Below are 19,701 nucleotides of genomic sequence, written 5' to 3' on the forward strand. Positions count from 1 at the left end.
ACATAAGCTATCAATTCATCCTCAGATGCTAATGTTTTGTTTGTCATGTGAATAAAAATCAACCATAAATAATAGACCATGCCTTCCTGAAAATCCAAACTTGCACATCTTATATTGAAAAAAATGATGACTTATAAATTATCACTTTTGACAATTAATTTCCAAGATTATTTAAATAACGAATTGTAGGCCAGGAGATGAAAAATCAACTTTATTGCAATAGTTTGTGTTATGGAAAGAAGCTTACCAAGAAATATGGCTCATTTGATTAATAGGATCAAACAATAAAATCTTGATTCTAACCCTTTTGAAAAGGTGCACACATAAACACAGATATCCACTACTTTCGCACCATAAATGTATTTCATTTGATTTTCATCAAAATGTCATCCCTGTTCAAATGATGATTTTATGTTATACATGTGTACTTCTTGGTCACACTAAGCTAACTCAGCGTTTCTGTGATTTAGTGATGTCATCAGAAACGGAAGTGCAGTCACATGTCCGATACACATGTTGATAATTTCAGGTAAGCGAATTTCAGGTCGTATCGGATGATTTTCTTTTTAACTGGAAATTACTGCAATTTCCCGATTAGTTTTTTAAATAAAATCTTATCATAGTAAGAAAACATTTCAAGTTATTTATTTATTTGTTAGGTGGCAGTTCATCAACTTGGCGAAAAATTCGTCTTACGTGGTCCTAAACTACCCGTGATATTTATGTCAAAATATAGGGACCTGCAAAATATCGTTGCCAGTGACTTTTAAACTAACTACATTCTTGATACTAATTAATATATCACAAGTAATTTTCGATATATTTCCACAAGTATGCATGCATAAAAATAATCATGAATACTTGACGATGTAAAACACTTGATAATTATGAGTTTACAAAAATTGTCAAATTTAGCTATTACAAAACTGTGTGAATATCAGCCTGAAAGAAGAGTTGACCTGGCAAATAATTTATGGTGACAAATTAGAAGTCATTCAGGATTGATAATGATCACATATCATTACCCGCATTTCGCATACCACCATCAAGGCCTACATTTTCGTAGTTTACATCAGCATATTTCCCTCCATTGGCTATGAACTTCAACGTTGTTTAGGTGTTTGGTAGTTACTTTATGTGGACGTCTTGCTCTACAAACGTTCTTTGGCACTGAGTGGATTTTTACGGAAAATAACGATTATTCATGAGCTCGCGAGGTTACCCAATATAAACAAATCCCACCTGCGTCAGAGTCAGTGTAACGGCAACTCAGACAAGTGGATCACATAGGCTCTATTCATAAAATTTCTCTAATCATGTGTGACAGTCGAATTACAACTTCATTTGTACCCGATCCTAATATGGAATTAGAACAGAAATTAAGAAAGCTGACGACAACAACCAATGTAACCATGAATTCCAGCGACAATCTCGGTGAATTAAAGGAGACGGAGTCCGAGAAGGAGAAAGACCGTGAACAGGACAATAAGAACTATAAAGATGAACAAATTAAAAGCGCTTTACAAGAAAACTATAAAGGTATACTAAAGGGTCTTGGAGAAGATACATCACGGCAGGGACTTCTTAGGACACCAGAAAGGGCAGCCAAGGCTATGATGTATTTCACGAAAGGCTACAGAGAAAACATAAAAGGTAACTAACGGGTGTATAGATATGCATGGCTAGTTTTTACAATAATCTATCATAAAACCTTAAAATACCATGCATAGAGAATGCACGTACTCGTTTATGTGTGAGGTATAAACAAAAGGTATAATGCAATCGAATATTCATTATCTGGCCATGTAATTCTTGATTCGCATGAAAATGTGCAATTGACTTTTATCTTATATATAATCGCAGATGTGTACATGCATCTTGGGCAGTGTTATAAGGATGCAGCTCTCTCCAATTGTATATATGTCCTGTTATCATATTAATATCAGTGTCATTTAAGCTTCGACGATAGTGGATTAGTGCAGTTGATTTTTCAAGCAATATGGTTTATGCAATAATTGTATTGGGTTTTACAATGATGATGATCAGCATTATTCTGTCTAACAATATATTAAATCAATGTTCTCACAAATAACAAGCTGTTTATACATGTAGCTGAAAAGGTCCTTATTTTGTTAAAAAACACTTGAATAACATACAGTTTTGTATCTTAATTTATCATATGTGACAGCTAAAATACAAGAAAATATCAGTGATCATTTATAAGGATTTAATATCGATCATTGCTTCAGCTGATGTTAAACGATTAGTTAATTAATTATCTCTGATCATTGTCCCATTACTAGAAAATGGAATTCTCTTGGAAGTTTTGCATTGTTTATATTATTAAGAAAACAGTTAAGTATCAGTGATCAATCATGAAAAGTTACAGTTGATTATTGCATCAGTTGTGGTTGAACAATAATTTTAAAGTGGTGCTCTGTTTAAATTTTGTGTTTTGTTTATTATTTTATGCCTTCTCACTGACGCGTACCCTACAAATCTATACATGCTTCCTGGCAGGTTTTTTGGTCTGGTAGCACCTGGTGTTAAATGTCTTTCCACCATTTACTGTAACTGCATCATTACTTGCTGTTCTTTGCTTGACCTTTAGCTTAATTTGTGAAGTAGGGACTTGCTGACCTATTGTAGTGGGAAGTCATGCTACCTTGTCTGTCAATCTACCCATCATTCATGGAAACCACACTAGTATGACCTAAGCTGTATTACGTCATGAGAGGCTACAACTCTTAAAAAACTTACCATGCAATTAAGGTAGAATTGCTGCCTTTCTCAAAATTTGGATATTGTGTGAGTGCTTATAGACATACACCACTTGATGTTAATTATAATGAATTTTCATGGAATTTATTAGTTATTGTGTATTCAATAATGTGTCTATTTTTGATACATGACATATTCAATCTTTGTTAAAATCAATACAGTGAAATAAAACTTTAATTGGGTGTTTGAATTGTATACAATTTCAAATTAATGAAATGAAGTTAGGTAAGTATTTATTATGGTAGATGATATCATTAAACTTATACTTAGCAGTTATCTTAGTAAAGGATCCTATGATGAGTTGTAATTCAAGTGTAAGACATTATCATATATATCTACAAATAAGGACATGCCTACAAATAAGCCCTCTTTATATTTTGGTAGAATCATCAAGATTAAAATAGTAAGCCAAATGCAGTTCACATAAGTCCTCACCATACTGTTATACCTTAAAAGTATAATTTACCAAGAAACTACTCTCTGTTATATAATGAGACTTCCATATTGTTTTAAACTTTTAGTAAAAGTACAAAACTTAGAATCATCAAAAAAACAAATGTTACTGTAAATGGTAATGCTAGGTGAAATCAGAGCAGGATTTAAGTACAAGAAAACTTGTATTACCGTCTAAGGCTTTACACAGACATGTATAGAAAGGAAAAATATGTACACCCATTTACTTTTATGTTTGTGGGGTAATAGTTTTGGTTATGGGGATCACCTTATGGTCATGGATTCATTCTGCTTGAGAAGTATACAAAATTTTGTTGCTTGAGAAGTGTACCAAAATCAGTATAGTCATAACTAGCTATGTCATTGTAATCCTCAAATTGACGTAAGGTTTTTAAACAAATTGGAAAAAAAACCAATATGGCTGCATATTGACAAATATATTTTGTGATTTGATTGAACAATAATGTTAAAAGTTAATGGGGATGCTGAGAAACTTAATTGAAGAATGATGTTGTATTTTGTCACCTTTTATCGCTAAAATTCAGTCTCGTTTTCGTGATTGCTATCTACACCACTTCTGCTATTACAGTAATTTATTGAGTCTACAAACCAGTCACGTATTGACAATTTAGCCAACGTAAGTTTATGTAAGAAAAAAATGTTACTTTAAGTTTGAAAGTTATGTGCAAGTTCGATATAGATAACAACATGCTGGAATATGCTAGCATATGTCGTATGACAGCAAGGTCAATGAACAAATTTGTGCATTATGTTCACCATCATTTTGGCTCATAAGTTCCATTTAGTGGATATAGGTTGTCAGAATGCTCTGCAATCATTCACATCCACTCGTTTCCATTATTGAAAAGTGAAGCATAAGTCGAAATACACTCAGATAATGTCTACTGTACCCAAAGCTTATTTCTAAGTTACGAGTAATGGATGGTAAACATGCTGCCAACATTCATAACATATGAGTGACCATTGTCAAACTCATACATAGCACAAGACAACATTGCACAGACAATCAGGAATTTGTAAAGAATGCGTGATCCTCATCAAATATTCGACCATCAGCTGGTTATACCTTCCAAACTGCTGTTGCCACTCGATCCATGGTCTTTCCAGAATCCTCCATCTCTCTGACATCATGGACTATTGACCAGTTCATGCTGTGAACCACTTTCTGTCCCAATTCCCCAAAATACTGCCAGTACACCATTATACAGTATAAGCCATAGGCTAGAATCACATTCAGTAAGTTGTATGGTCAGTTGGAACAAGTTATAGATTTGTTCAGGATAAGTAATTAGTTCATAATGTGTACATTCCACTTGTTATGAATAAGGTATACATACACCCTAAAGTGGAAAAAATCTTTGATGGTCCAGTATTTCATAGAATTCTTATTAATTTATCATATGTTAGCATAAGTTCTACAAATCATTAAAGTGTGACAGGGCCCTTATAGTCAGATAACCATAAAGAGAAGTGGGCTCTTGTCAATTACATTTGTACATGTCATGATTAATCAGCATATGTTATTGTGATTGAAGGTTAGCAACGGAACACATGGTAAGACATAAAACGTATTGAAATTACTTCTTGTAGTATCTAATTAAAATGGCAATCTGACTAACTAACGTTCTTCTGACTAGAATTCCCAATAGTTTCTGCATACATCTACTTTAAGTAGTTAATGCAATTAGCAAAGTCCTTTATAAACAACTTTAAAACTTCTACTTAAAATCACCACATTCATCCTGATATCATTTGCATAAAAAATGTTTGAGGTTAGATACAGGAATTAAAGGGGTCAATGTTTAAGGTAACATACAAGATTTATATTGCTTAGTGTTTGAGGTAAGATACAAGAATTATATTGCTCAGTGTTTGAGGTTAGATACAGGAATTATAGGGGTCAATGTTTAAGGTAACATACAAGATTTATATTGCTCAGTGTTTGAGGTAAGATACAAGAATTATATTGCTCAGTGTTTGAGGTAACATGTATGATTTATATTACTCAGTGTTTGAGGTAAGATACAAGATTTATGTTACTCAGTGTTTGAGGTAACATACAAGAATTATGTTGCTCAGTGTTTGAGGTAAGATACAAGAATCATATTACTCAATGTTTGAGGTAACATACAAGGTTAAGAAGGCTGCAAATTTGAGGTGAGATACAAGATTAGTAGGACTCAGTGTTTGAGGGAGTTGCTAAGGTTCAGTCTGTGAGGTAAGATACATGATTAAGAAAGCTCCATGTTTGAGGTGAGATACAAAGTTAATCAAACTCAGTGTTTGAGGTAAGATACAAGTTAATTGGACTCGGTGTTTGATATAAGATACAAGGTTAAGAAGGCTCAATGTTTGAGGGAGTTGCTAAGGTTCAGTGTTTGAGGTGAGATACACGATTAAGAAGGCTCCATGTATGAGGGAGTTGCTAAGGTTCAGTGTTTGAGGTGAGATACACGATTAAGAAGGCATGCCAATTATTTACAGTTGTGACCTATGTCATCCACATTTCATATACGATATACAATCTTCTGAAAGACAAAGTAGGTCATCAGATCTTTGTCATATCTATATAAGTTTCTAATCCAATTTCTTTATCGCTCTGTACACCTGTAGTTACTAGATTAATCTGGTTAGTGTCAAAATTAGACATTTTTACAATGTTTACAGAATTTTCACATGTGAAACAACGTCCAGACTAAATTAATGTCAGATCATGTTGTTCATAGTTGTCTTTAACTCTAAATTAACAGACTGGGTGTTGGCCAATATTCTACTTTCTCTGTAATTCTTAATTGGAAAAACAAACAGATTTAGTGGTTTAAATTGAAGTCACATAGCAAGTAATCATTTGAGTCTTTAAAAAAGATATATATCATGAAAGGAACAAATGATATTCATGGTTCATAACCTGATTTTGTTCATTAGATCAGAAAATATAGCATGTACATGTATATACTATATACATGTATAGAACACTTGTGTAGGTAAATGTGTTCTATCCTGTAAAGAAATTATCTGCAGTACACTGAAGGCCAGTCATAATATGTAAATGTTTATGTTTCGCAAGGACAACTGACAAAGAAGATAATCTTTCCTGCAATATTTACAGTGATAATATCATATGATAAATGATTTTAGAATTGTTATGCAATATTTGCTGTAGTAATATTGTATGATATATTATTTAAGAATCGTTATGCAATATTTGCAGTAATAATATCATATGATAAATTATTTTAGATTTGCAATATATGTAGTGGTAATACCATATGATTGTGATTTATAGGAGTCCTCACTTATTTTTTATTACCTCACTTTGCACAAAAGTCCATCATTTGTCTGCCCGTCGTCAGCTTTCTGTTATGTTCCTAGTATGAAGCCCAACAAATTTTGAGAAAAGAAATGACATTGATGTATATTTAAGATCAAATTTGTTAAAGCATTGAAAAGACTTCTTATGAATAAAAGACCCAGACACTCAGTATTTGACTGGTATGTGTCTAGCATGAAGCCCAACAAAGGTTGCAAAAAGAAATGATGTTTACGTATATTCAAGGTCACAAGGGTCAAATTTGTTAAAACATTTAAAAATTTCTTCTCATGAATCAAAAGGCCCAGATGCATGATATTTGGCTGGTATGTTCCATGGATGAAGCAGGACGAAGTGTGTAAAAAGAAATTACCTTGACTTATATTAAAGATTACAGAGGTAAAATCTGTTAAAACCTTTAAACAACTTGTTTTGACTGGTATATATATTCCAGGTGAGTGCTGCATGCCCATTGGGCCTCTTGTTTCATCTTGTCAAAGGCTCATTTAAAGCCCCAATATATGCATGATGAGGCAAATTTATGAGATTATTATGGTTTCTGAGGAAATTTCCACTTGATAATTATGCAAAAATAACATTAAAACATACTTTAGTTTAGTGGTGTCTATCAAAAAATATTTTTAGGGGATATGGAGACATATGAAAATTAATAAAATCAAATCTCACTGAAAATTCAAATCAATGTAATACAAAAATCCAAAGGTTGCCAAACAAAAAAAAACAACAAAAGAACTCATGAACTATCTGCATACTCTAATGTACAGGGGTTATAGACATATTTAATGTTGTGGGTGTTGTGTGCTTTTATGATGTCCTATCACAGATAGAATGCAGGTGTGTAGCCATTTAAGTGATCGCTGTGTAGTATGTATAGAATGTCTCACAGATTTTCTGACTTTGGTTTGGCAACAATCATATTATTATCTTATATTGATACAAACTTATGATATCGTCTTAAGAATTTCTCAGATAGGTTAATTTTTACTATATCAATGTTTAATGAAAGTTACATGTATTTGGGGCTTTAGTTGAAAAAATTCTTAAGCTTGATTCATCAATTTCATTTGAAATGGAAACTCTTTAAATATCCTCAATCATAACCTTTATTTCATTTAAATACATGTTATGAATAATGATCAAAGCACTTTGAACTTGAGATTTGATTGTGATTTTTTGGATGAAGAAACAATTACAAAATGACTAAACGACCTTAGTTTAACATTGAGTGACACAGACATTGAACAATGCTTGCTTTGATTTCAGTCCATCCCTATTACAATACATGTAGGATAGTAAAACACTCCTAGCAACACTTAGTTGTCAATGCAAATGATATTCATGAAAGGATTTCTTGTTTGGAGACATTGTCTGGAATGTAAACATGGAGGTCGTCATTACAGTGCCATCCTGAACATTTATTGATTGTACCAATCAGATCAATGTTGCTGTAAACTCGAATCTGTTTTTCCTGTTGTGATCTCACTTCAGTAATCACAACAAATAAAGCCACTTAGGACAGCAGACGATAGTGTAAAATCAATTGCTCATTCATTCAATTAAATTGTGATCTTTGGTGGGAGTGTTAGGGAGAACTATGTTATCAAACAGATTGTGACTTTAGTGATACTGGCCTGTGAACATATTATCTTGAATAAAATAGATTTGGTGAAACATGCTTGTAAAATAGAACCTGAAATTTTAAGCAATATTTCTTAGACATTGAACTGCTTTTACTCACGAATTTAGTATTGCTGACTGGACAAAGGCTAATTCATTGAAGCCTGTTGTCAAATTGGTATTCATATGCCTGTAAATGCCAACTGAAAGAGTTCAGTGCTTATATTTACTTATTTCTTATGTTAACCAAGTTTTCATTTTTAATTAGAAAACAAATTCTTTCTACAACATCACATAATGTAATTCAACAAGGGCTTGGAGATAATCACATATGCGTTTTGCTCTCACTGCATTTCATACTGATGTGCTAAGATAAGAATGGATTTCTATGATTGAGTAAAACCTTGGTCAATAAAACACCTATCATATACACTTAAGTTTATACAGGTAATAGTATAGTTGTCATTATTTGGAAAAAATAGGTCCTTTTTTACAATCCATATAAATCAATTTAAGTAACATTGCACAACAGGTCGATCATCTGTTCACATCAATAGACACATAAAATTTTCTTATTCAGCAAATACTTTAACATTGACTGCAATGGGGACCTAAAAGTGTATCAAGTATTTTTCCTGGACTAAATAGGTAGAGCAACTTTCACATTCACTTGAATCAAAGTGATATTATTGGCACTGACTTGAACAGAGACGTATGATACCTTATCTAATTCAAACACTTATGTCCCATGGTTCAGACATTTATTTTCCTTATCAGTTATAAACACCTGGTATCTATAACTATTGTTAAGGACCTATGTGTTTAGCTTGGACAAGTTTTGCATTGTTTTAATCAAACTAACTGTTAGTGGAAACTGCAAATTTTATTTCACTTGATTCGTTGGTTTATCTTTCATTAGAAAAATGGTTCCATTTCCCAACGGATATTTCCAGTCTGGCGAGTCTTCTATAGTGTGTTAGTGAAACATTGTAACACAGACTTTAGGGAACATCTGATATATGTAAAAGGTCACCAGGACCAATATACAGACTTTTAGAGGGAACAGAACATGATGAAATAAAACAGAATCATATTTATCATGTTGCCTCCATGGTGAAGTCTCTTGTAACTATTTTGGTTGATGCATAATTTCAATACTGAATGGCTTCTATAGTGATGTCTGTTAAGGACCAGTTAGTGATGTCTGTTTAGTACTAGTTAGTGATGGCTGTTCAGGACTAGTTAGTGATGTCTGTCTAGTACTAGTTAGTGATGTCTGTTCAGGACTAGATAGTGATGTCCATTCAGGACTAGTCAGTGATGTCTCTTCAGTACTAGTTAGTGATGGCTGTTCAGGACTAGTTAGTGATGTCTGTCCAGTACTAGTTAGTGATGTCCGTTCAGGACTAGATAGTGATGTCCATTCAGGACTAGTCAGTGATGTCTGTCCAGGACTAGTTAGTGATGTCTGTTGTTAAGGACTAGATAGTGATGTCTGTTCAGGACTATATAGTGATGTCTGTTAAGGACCAGTTAGTGATGTCTGTCAAGGACTAGTTAGTGATATCTGTTCAGGGCTAGTAAGTGGTATCTGTCCAATACTAGTTAGTGATGTCTGTTCAGGACCAGTTAGTGATGTCTGTTCAGGACTAGTTAGTGATGTCTGTTCAGGACCAGTTAGTGATATCTGTTCAGGACTAGTTAGTAATATCTGTTCAGGACCAGTTAGTGATGTCTGTTCAGGACTAGTTAGTGATGTCTGTTAAGGACCAGTTAGTGATGTCTGTCCAGTACTAGTTAGTGATGTCTGTTCAGGACTAGTTAGTGATGTCTGTTAAGGACAAGTTAGTGATGTCTCTCCAGTACTAGTTAGTGATGTCTGTTCAGAACTAGTTAGTGATGTCTGTTATGGACCAGTTAGTGATGTCTGTTTAGTACTAGTTTGTGATGTCTGTTCAGAACTAGTTAGTGATGTCTGTCCAGGGCTAGTTAGTGATGTCTGTCCAGTACTAGTTAGTGATGTCTGTTCAGAACTAGTTAGTGATGTCTGTCCAGTACTAGTTAGTGATATCAGTTTAGTTCTAGATATAGATGTTTGTTCAGGACAAGTTAGTGATGTCTGTTCAGAACTAGTTTGTGATGTCTGTCCAGGGCTAGTTAGTGATGTCTCTCCCGCACTAGGTAGTGATGTCTGTCCAGGGCTAGTTAGTGATGTCTGTCCAGGGCTAGTAAGTGATGTCTGTCTAGGGCTAGTCATTTATTGACTATTACAAAAATAGAAACAGTTTGGTGTTCTTTAACAGGAATAAATGTTATGCCAAATGCCAAATTCTTATTATGCATGCTGAAACCAAATATGATTCTGACTGGTAGTTACCACTGTTTGTTTCCCCCTCCCACCCCTACCCACTGCTACATTTACCATCTGATCAGGGCAGTCACATTTACCATCTGATCAGGGCAGTCACATTTACCATCTGATCAGGGCAGTCACATTTACCATCTGATCAGGGCAGTCACATTTACCATCTGATCAGGGTAGTCACATTTACCATCTGATCAGGGTAGTCACATTTACCATATGATCAGGGCAGTCACATTTACCATATGATCAGGGCAGTCACATTTACCATCTGATCAGGGTAGTCACATTTACCATCTGATCAGGGCAGTCAACAGTCACATTTACCATCTGATCAGGGCAGTCACATTTACCATATGATCAGGGCAGTCACATTTACCATCTGATCAGGGCAGTCACATTTACCATATGATCAGGGTAGTCACATTTACCATCTGATCAGGGTAGTCACATTTACCATCTGATCAGGGCAGTCAACAGTCACATTTACCATATGATCAGGGCAGTCAACAGTCACATTTACCATATGATCAGGGCAGTCACATTTACCATCTGATCAGGGTAGTCACATTTACCATCTGATCAGGGTAGTCACATTTACCATATGATCAGGGCAGTCACATTTACCATCTGATCAGGGCAGTCACATTTACCATCTGATCAGAGTAGTCACATTTACCATATGATCAGGGCAGTCACATTTACCATCTGATCAGGGCAGTCAACAGTCACATTTACCATATGATCAGGGTAGTCATATTTACCATCTGATCAGGGCAGTCACATTTACCATCTGTTCTGGGCAGTCCTGTTCCTAAACTGTTCTGGGCAGTCCCATTCCCCAACTGCTCTGGGCAGTCCTGTTCCTAAACTGTTCTGGGCAGTCCCATTTCCCATAAGTTTTCAGCAGTCACATTTACCATTTGTTCTGGGCAGTCCTGTTCCTAAACTGTTCTGGGCAGTCCTGTTCCTAAACTGTTCTGGGCAGTCCCATTCCCCAACTGCTCTGGGCAGTCCTGTTCCTAAACTGTTCTGGGCAGTCCCATTTCCCATAAGTTTTCAGCAGTCACATTTACCATTTGTTCTGGGCAGTCCTGTTCCTAAACTGTTCTGGGCAGTCCCATTTCCCATAAGTTTTCAGCAGTCACATTTACCATTTGTTCTGGGCAGTCCTGTTCCTAAACTGTTCTGGGCAGTCCCATTCCCCAACTGCTCTGGGCAGTCCTGTTCCTAAACTGTTCTGGGAAGTCCCATTTCCCATAAGTTTTCAGCAGTCACATTTACCATTTGTTCTGGGTAGTCACATTTACCATCTGATCAGAGCAGTCACATTTACCATTTGTTGTGGGCAGTCCCATTCCCCAACTGTTCTGGGCAGTTCTGTTACCCAACTGTTCTGGGCAGTCCTGTTTTCATTCTATTCTGGGTAGTTATGTCCCCCATTCACTGTCTGTTACCCATTCAAATCAATGCAATATCTTGAGAACATCTCAGAATATTTGGTTTATATTTACTTTATATTATCATAATGTTTATATGCTAGTTATCATTTGCTAGTACTTTCTACTGTAGACCCTACCTTGTTGAAGAACTTCCGCTATTTACTTTGTGTTAGTTCTCAGCTGATACTGAACTTTGCTTTTATAGATGCTCTCAATGATGCTATCTTTGATGAGGATCACGATGACATGGTGATAGTAAAAGATATAGAGATGTTCTCTTTATGTGAACATCATCTAGTACCATTTATTGGAAAGGTGAGTACATTTCCTTCCTATCGTTTTGACAATTATTTAGTGACAGAATTCGAAGTAGACATGTTCGAAATCTTATAATCACTGATGACAACAAGACTATGCACCATTTCAAAAAGAAAATTTACCACTATTATATTGTAAGCCCACTGGTACCATTGTCAGATCATGGGCTTCTCAAATCACTTTTTGTCTATGGTTTGTCGTCCATCTGTCCATCAACAATTACCATCTTTATTTCTTTAGAACTACTTCGTAGGTCATTCTCAAATTTCATATGAAAAATCCTCTTCTTCCTATGTTGTGCATTCAATTCTGGGACTGATTGGTATAGAAAGGCTGACAGACAGCCACTTCAGATTTTGATCGTTAAAGTTGTTCATTATTTCTTAAAAGTAATGGATGGATCTTTCTTATAAGGTAGGTTCTTCGTGGTCCCTAGCTTAAAAGACCTCATAAAAATCATAAAATGATAGGCACCAAGATCCCACAGGGATCTCTTTTTTTAGTTAGATACTTTATATATTTGTTGAAAAAAGATATTATAAATGATTTAGATTACTAAGCATGAGTAGTATATGTTGAAAAACAATGAAAATGTGACATTGCATCTGTATCTGACTAGAATATATATGGTTTTGAATACAATAGATTTCAAATTGGTCAGTAAACAATAATATCCTCACACTGTGGCATAATTAATATCATTATTATTTTTTTTTCGTATTTCAGTCTCCTATTGCCATATAATTTTAATTTGAAATAAAAAGTGTAGTAACATTGATGATATAAATAGGCATTTGGAAATAAACAATTTTGTTGACATGTCAACTCGTGCAGAACGAGGAACCACTAGATCAATCAATTTATGATGTCATTGGAATGTAACATGACTACAACATTGTGTCATTTACAGGAATTTCAAAGGAATTATAGTAAATGGCCATTCAATATTGATGAAAAGCCTTAATTGAAATATGATACAGTGTGTTCCAGAGCTCGGTGACGTGTAGGTGTTTGATATGCTGATGCAGCGTTTCAATCAGGGTGCTGAAAATGTTTCATAAGTATTGAAAAATTATATGAAAAGCTACAATAAAAACAAATTATTCTAGTTAGAAACTATCCATCAGTCATTAATTTTGTTTTTTTATAGTTTTCTCTTAGCCTTTCTGAAGTGTTCCTCATGTGCATGTCATTCACGTTGAAGTTGTTGTTACATATTTATTCATCCATTGCCTGCGACTGGGAGTGAAAAAAAGAAATCAATTTTTCCACCATTTTCTGGTGTGAGGGTATAGAGTGGTTATGGCATCTAACTGACGTTGTCACTTGCCCTCCACCTCGAGCTCAGGATCACAGGTCGTAGACTTACATGAGACAGCCACCAGGTATTGGCTGCTGGTTGGTGGTTTTTCTCCAGGAAATTTGGCTTTCCTTCACCACCCAAACCAGGCACTTTCTTAAAAATGACCCAGGCTGTTAATAATATGTAAACCAACAATTAAAAAATTAAATAAAGTTGGTAATTATCATATGATAAGTTTTTGCCCAAATTAGTCTAAATATAAATAGCAAATATTTCCCAGATTAGTCTATATGTAAAAGTCAGATAACTGTTTATCATTATTAATGTCTTACATCACAACATGTCACTTTTGTCATGAGAGTTGCATTTCCTCAAGCATGTGAAGTATTTTGTTCTCTCCCCTGAAGTTAACAAGTCAAGTCTTCCAGTTAAGACTACTTGCTGCTCTCTCAAATTAATCTTAAAATGGATGACAGAAAGGCCTGGTTAACTAGATGTCAATTTATATATAATATCACCAGGTGTTGTGCCTAAGTGATGATAGCACTTTAAAAAAAACTATATTCATGAGCTTATATTCATATCACTTAATTCATATAAGCTGCTGTGGGGAATTAAACCCCTGATAAATAAAATCTATCTTATGATGGTGGTTAAACCATTTGTACATTGTTTTTAAAAGAATTGCAATGCAAACTTGAAGCTGTGCAGAAAATTGAAATGTTTTCCTCATTTCATTCCAGGTCTCCATAGGCTATCTTCCAAACAAGAGAGTGCTAGGACTAAGCAAACTAGCGAGGTAAGATATATCAGCTTTGTTTCCACTTCTATTTGGATGCTAATTGCTTGAGAGGTTTTCCATTGGTTTGATCACTTATTCGAACAAGGTACAAACTACAAATAGGAAAATGCTGGTTTTTTTCTGATCATGCCCCTTAGCTCTTGACAATAAAAACTGATAAAATCCAAACATGGTATATCAGTATTAAACCAAAGTCACAAATAATTGATATGAAATATATGTAACTTTTACCGTCACAGCAATAGTTTGTTGGCCACTGTGAACCAACATTGATTTCCTCAGAGTGATGACGACACTATTGAATAGGCACCGGATCCAGTGTAGTGGGTGTTAATCAAGATGATAAATACTGTTGTGTTGTGGGAAGTCTAAATGCCATACATTAATGACGCTCATGCTCCGATGCTTTGTTCTGTAATATCCCTCAAGGTTCTAAGTTACACTAACAGGTACTGATGCCATACACACTTACATCACCACACTAAGGTGTATAGATATGACGTAAGCATTTATGGCCTTTTTGGTTCTATTTATTTAGACCTATACTAATCAAATGTAACCTAATATTGGACAATCTGTCCCACTCATTTCAAAAACCAATACTTTAAAGTGCACATAATTGATTTTCCTTTTGTTATAGATGGAAAGTAAATGTAATCTGTTGCTTTTTAAACAAATTTGTGGGGTGTTTATGTACTACATATGAAATGAGCCTGCCAGAAACTGTACCCAGCTTATCAAATTGATATGGATATCAATGCATCCAAAAAGGTCTAGATATTCTGCTCTAAAGAGATATGTAATCTCCTTATAAAGGAAATGGAGATTTTAATAGGTGACTACATCCATAATGTTCAGCAGACATACAGATGTGTATGTAGTAGCTCCAGTCATATCTTTTCTGTACACTCTTATTATCATAGAAAAACTTAGATTGTGAAAATGTTATCATACATAGACCACAAAATTATTCCTAAGAGGATTTCAAGAATACAAATCAAAACAAAGGGACCACTGTTATCAGTGACCGGGAAATTTTCTCTGTACAGTGGTAAATAAATACAATTATAAGTTTTGAATAGAAAAGAAAAAGAATAAAAAATAGTGATTTAAAGCAAGTATACCAGTACATCAGTACAAGACATCAGTATCAAGTTTACTAGAATCGTCATTTGCAACCATATTCAGGATGATTTTAAGATTGAAATAAAAATAGCATTCTCAAGAATTTAATAAGTGATACCTTTTGATATGAATCATAGTAATGTTTTCTGAACTTTCGTTGTTGCTTTGGTGGCCATAGTGAAAATGTACAATAGCCTGATGCATCCTGGGATTGATGGGTCATTGGGTCAAATTATGGAACAACAGCCATGTTTGTTTATGATAAGAATGGTTTCATGTAACTTACTAGAAATAATATGGCACTATAAGAATTTTGTCAACATACAAGGGCCTTCACTTATATCTAACAGTACAGACACCGATGGAGATATTGCTATGTAAACTGTAGGTAACATCAGGCTCTGTATCTGTGCGTAGACAATTTTTCGAGGCTCCCAAGCCAAATGAGTTTGATAATTGCTATTTCATGTTTTTCAACCACATCAGTAATGTATAGGACTATCTGTGTATAATTCATTTGCAAAATTATATTAAATATTTCACTGACGATCTTGATTATTGCCTTCCATTGACAATTATATTGACTCACTTTGGTCAACATAATGGTTACAACATCGTAAGAAAGGGTACGTCTTATATGTGAATCAAATAAAAAAAATGACTGAAAATCAGCCCTGCAGCTTACATTCGGATGCAGTTTATTTATAGCCTGTAAAATATGGTGCAGTAGTGTCAAGATTGAGGTATAAGTTGTAATATGATGACCTCACTGTGATTTAACTTATCAAGTGATGAAAGCAGGCCCTGTGAACCTCTTGCTTTATTCTTCAGAGTGTCAAGTCATACCTTCCCCATTATATTAAAGAGCGAGTGTAAACTAGGTGACATTGACGTGTATTGATTCCCATGGATATAACATGTTTTATGGTCCTGCCTCAGCAGCTAGGGATAATCAAGTTGTCTTTATCGTAAAACACAACTCTGTTGAAGGTATAGTGAATGGCTCCTTATTGGTTGATCACTCGGAATGTTACCCTAACAACTTTTAATAAATTATCATTAAGCTGCTTGGAAACCCATTTCCTTTGAGTTGCAGACTTGCTCTATTTTGGTCGTAAAATCAAAGTGAATGTGTTACATGAACTTTTGATTGGTATTAAAAACAAAGTGTTTGTTTGGCTAATCCATACTGTAGGCTATTTTAGGTACAATGTATTTTTGTGTAACAACCAGACACAAATTAATGATGACAACAAAATTATGGAGGCTTTGTTTAAATCATCATTAATATTCGTTCTACCTTTAATGAATGGTGTTGATTGATTTATGTAAGTACAATACAACCTTTGTCAATAAGTTTGGAAATATGTAGTCTAAAAAAATTAACTTTCCCTTCAATATGTATGTTAAAAGGTATAAGATTTTATTTTTATTTTAGAAGGAATATATTTTTCTCATTTTTACATGAAAAAAAGCTGAAATGTTTCCCCTTAGCCATGGACTGGAATAAGCATTGTCTTTCTATTATAGACATCAAATTCTTATTTATTGAGAAACTTCTGCCTTGTCCTCCCACACCCACTCACCTAAATGCATCAACAGACTTGTTTTGTAATGATGTCTAGACTGTAACATAAAAGATATATTAACAAAACTTGCAGTAAACTTCCATTTCCAAAAGATTGATGTGCTGTGTAGTTCAAGTGTCATTGGTTAATTTCTTCTCCAGGCAATAATTTTTTAAAACTTTTAAAGATATTTTTATAACAGTTGCTGTTTACCTTTATCAATCACTGAAGAAGTGCAGACAAAACTTTAAAACTGTTCAAAATATGGTAATGACAGTTGCTGATGCTATGATCATCAACTGACAAAGTGCAATGCTTTGTCATTGGACCATTGTAACATTCACTTCAAGGTCAAAGATAAAAAAAAGCATTAATTCATTTAACAATGCAACAAATATCCATATTTGCCATTAAGGGGAGTCATTTTATAGCTCACTGTCATATGATAGCCCAGCAGGGAATCTATGATATGCTTATACAGATATGCTTTTTTAGATGAAAGCAAATCTTCAATGTTTAGTTATCCATTTTTTTTTATCGGTGTTGGACCGTAAAGGATATTGTTAGGACATCTGGGGCAAAAATGGATCATGTTACAATTTAGGACATGAAGTTTCTGTTAAATTGTTAACTAAAAATAAAGATTACATTATCACAAATTTACATACAGTAACCCTTAGTGTGAAAATAACATCCATATAGACTACACCAAAATAGGGGCAGTTGACAGGTAAGTGGTTGCTTATCCCCAAAATAGTGACAGTTGACAGGATAGGGGTTGACTTCCCTGAAATAGTGACAGTTGACAGGTAAGTGGTTGCTTACCCCCAAAATAGTGACAGATGACAGGTTAGGGATTGACTACCCTGAAACAGTGACAGTTGACAGGTTATGGGTTGACTAACCCAGAAATAGTGACAGATGACAGGTTAGGGGTTGCCTTTCCCACAATAGGGACAGTTGACAGGTAAGGGATTGCTTACCCCCCAAAATAGGGACAATTAACTGGTCACTGGTTGACTACACCCGAAATGGTGACAGTTGACAGGAAAGGGGTTGGCTTCCCTGAAATAGTGACAGTTGACAGGTTAGGGGTTGACTACCCTGAAATAGTGACAGGTGACAGGTTAGGGGTTGACTACCCTGAAATAGTGACAGTTGACAGGTTAGGGATTGACTACTCTAAAACAGTGACAGTTGACAGGTTAGGGGTTGACTACACTGAAATAGTGACAGTTGACAGGTTAGGGGTTGACTACACTGAAATAGTGACAGTTGACAGGTTAGGGGTTGACTACACTGAAATAGTGACAGTTGACAGGTTAGGGGTTGCTGGTTTTAATCTAAGTTGGAAACAGACAATTCTCCATCTTATTACTTAAAACAAGTATTTTGGTAGTAAATTTATTTCAGCACTTTTCACTTTGAGAATAATTCACTAAAATATGATTGCGCTCATTGAGCTTTCAAATGTATATATAAAGTGAGTCAGTGTTGCGCTAATGTGCCAAAAATTGATAATCTGCTAAAATTTGATTGCACTAAATTAAGTATGTTTATAGTGATAGAAAAGGGGCTCAACACTCTTAACATTGAACTTTGCTTTGATAAGCTGGAATGGATTTGTAAGTGGATTCTGTAAAGTTCCTTTACTAATAGCAGGCTGAAACATTTAGACATTAAATAACATTAACTCTTCATTGCCATAACTCTCCTCCTTGTAACACATATGTAAGCTGCTCTTTGAGAATAGTCCTTTTGGTTTGAACCTCATTATAAACTAGAAGATTTGACTCAAAACCTTATACCCGGGTTAGTTTTAAGTAAACAACAGATTGAACCAGATTGAAACGGTTGTTAATAAACAAACTTGCCAACTTCTAGAATGCTAACATATTTGAATTAAAATCAGCTGTGATTCCTAATCAATAATCAGATTTATTGAAGTTAGCAATCTGTTCCTCTATTAATGCTAATATGTATTCATGAAGTCCACATTGGTTTGAAGACAGGAATATGTAAGCCATAACTATTCTTATAATCACCCTTGCTTCAAAGACATCAATAACTACAAATATAATGGAACATGATCTGGCTTTTTCAGTTGATATAAACATTAAGACCAGAATTTAACAGTCACAAGACAGTGGTTTGGTCAGGTCAGAAATAGAAGTACCCAACAGGTTACGCTAAGCATATACATCATGGTGTCATATTTGTTTGAATATGTATGAACCTCATCCCACCTTTTCACCAGGACAAACAATGGTCATGTGTCTCACCAGGACAAACAATGAATCATCCCAATGACATCATCCCACCTTCTCTCACCAGGACAAACAATGACATCATCCCACCTTCTCTCACCAGGACAAACAATGGCCTCATCCCACCTTCTCTCACCAGGACAAATAATGACATCATCCCACCTTCTCTCACCAGGACAAACAATGACATCATCCCACCTTCTCTCACCAGGGATCATCCCACCTTCTCTCACCAATGGCCTCCCACCTTCTCTCACCAGGACAAACAATGACATCATCCCACCTTCTCTCACCAGGACAAACAATTGCCT

General features: G+C 34.8%; 1 protein-coding gene across 1 annotated transcript in view; it reads left to right on the forward strand.

Annotated features, from left to right (window-relative positions):
- The first annotated feature begins 1,316 nt into the window (after positions 1-1,316).
- The window catches only part of LOC132562261 (GTP cyclohydrolase 1-like), a 28,997-nt gene continuing 10,612 nt past the window's right edge, over positions 1,317-19,701 (forward strand). Inside the window, exons 1-3 of the mRNA XM_060227000.1 lie at positions 1,317-1,653; positions 12,213-12,322; positions 14,372-14,427. Of these exons, the coding sequence (XP_060082983.1) occupies positions 1,317-1,653; positions 12,213-12,322; positions 14,372-14,427 (503 nt within the window). The remainder of the gene's footprint in view (positions 1,654-12,212; positions 12,323-14,371; positions 14,428-19,701) is intronic.

The sequence above is a fragment of the Ylistrum balloti genome, unplaced genomic scaffold (genome assembly GCF_031769215.1).
Source record: "Ylistrum balloti isolate Yb309-2 unplaced genomic scaffold, AGI_CSIRO_Ybal_v1 Utg371384, whole genome shotgun sequence".
NCBI lineage: Eukaryota > Metazoa > Mollusca > Bivalvia > Pectinida > Pectinidae > Ylistrum > Ylistrum balloti.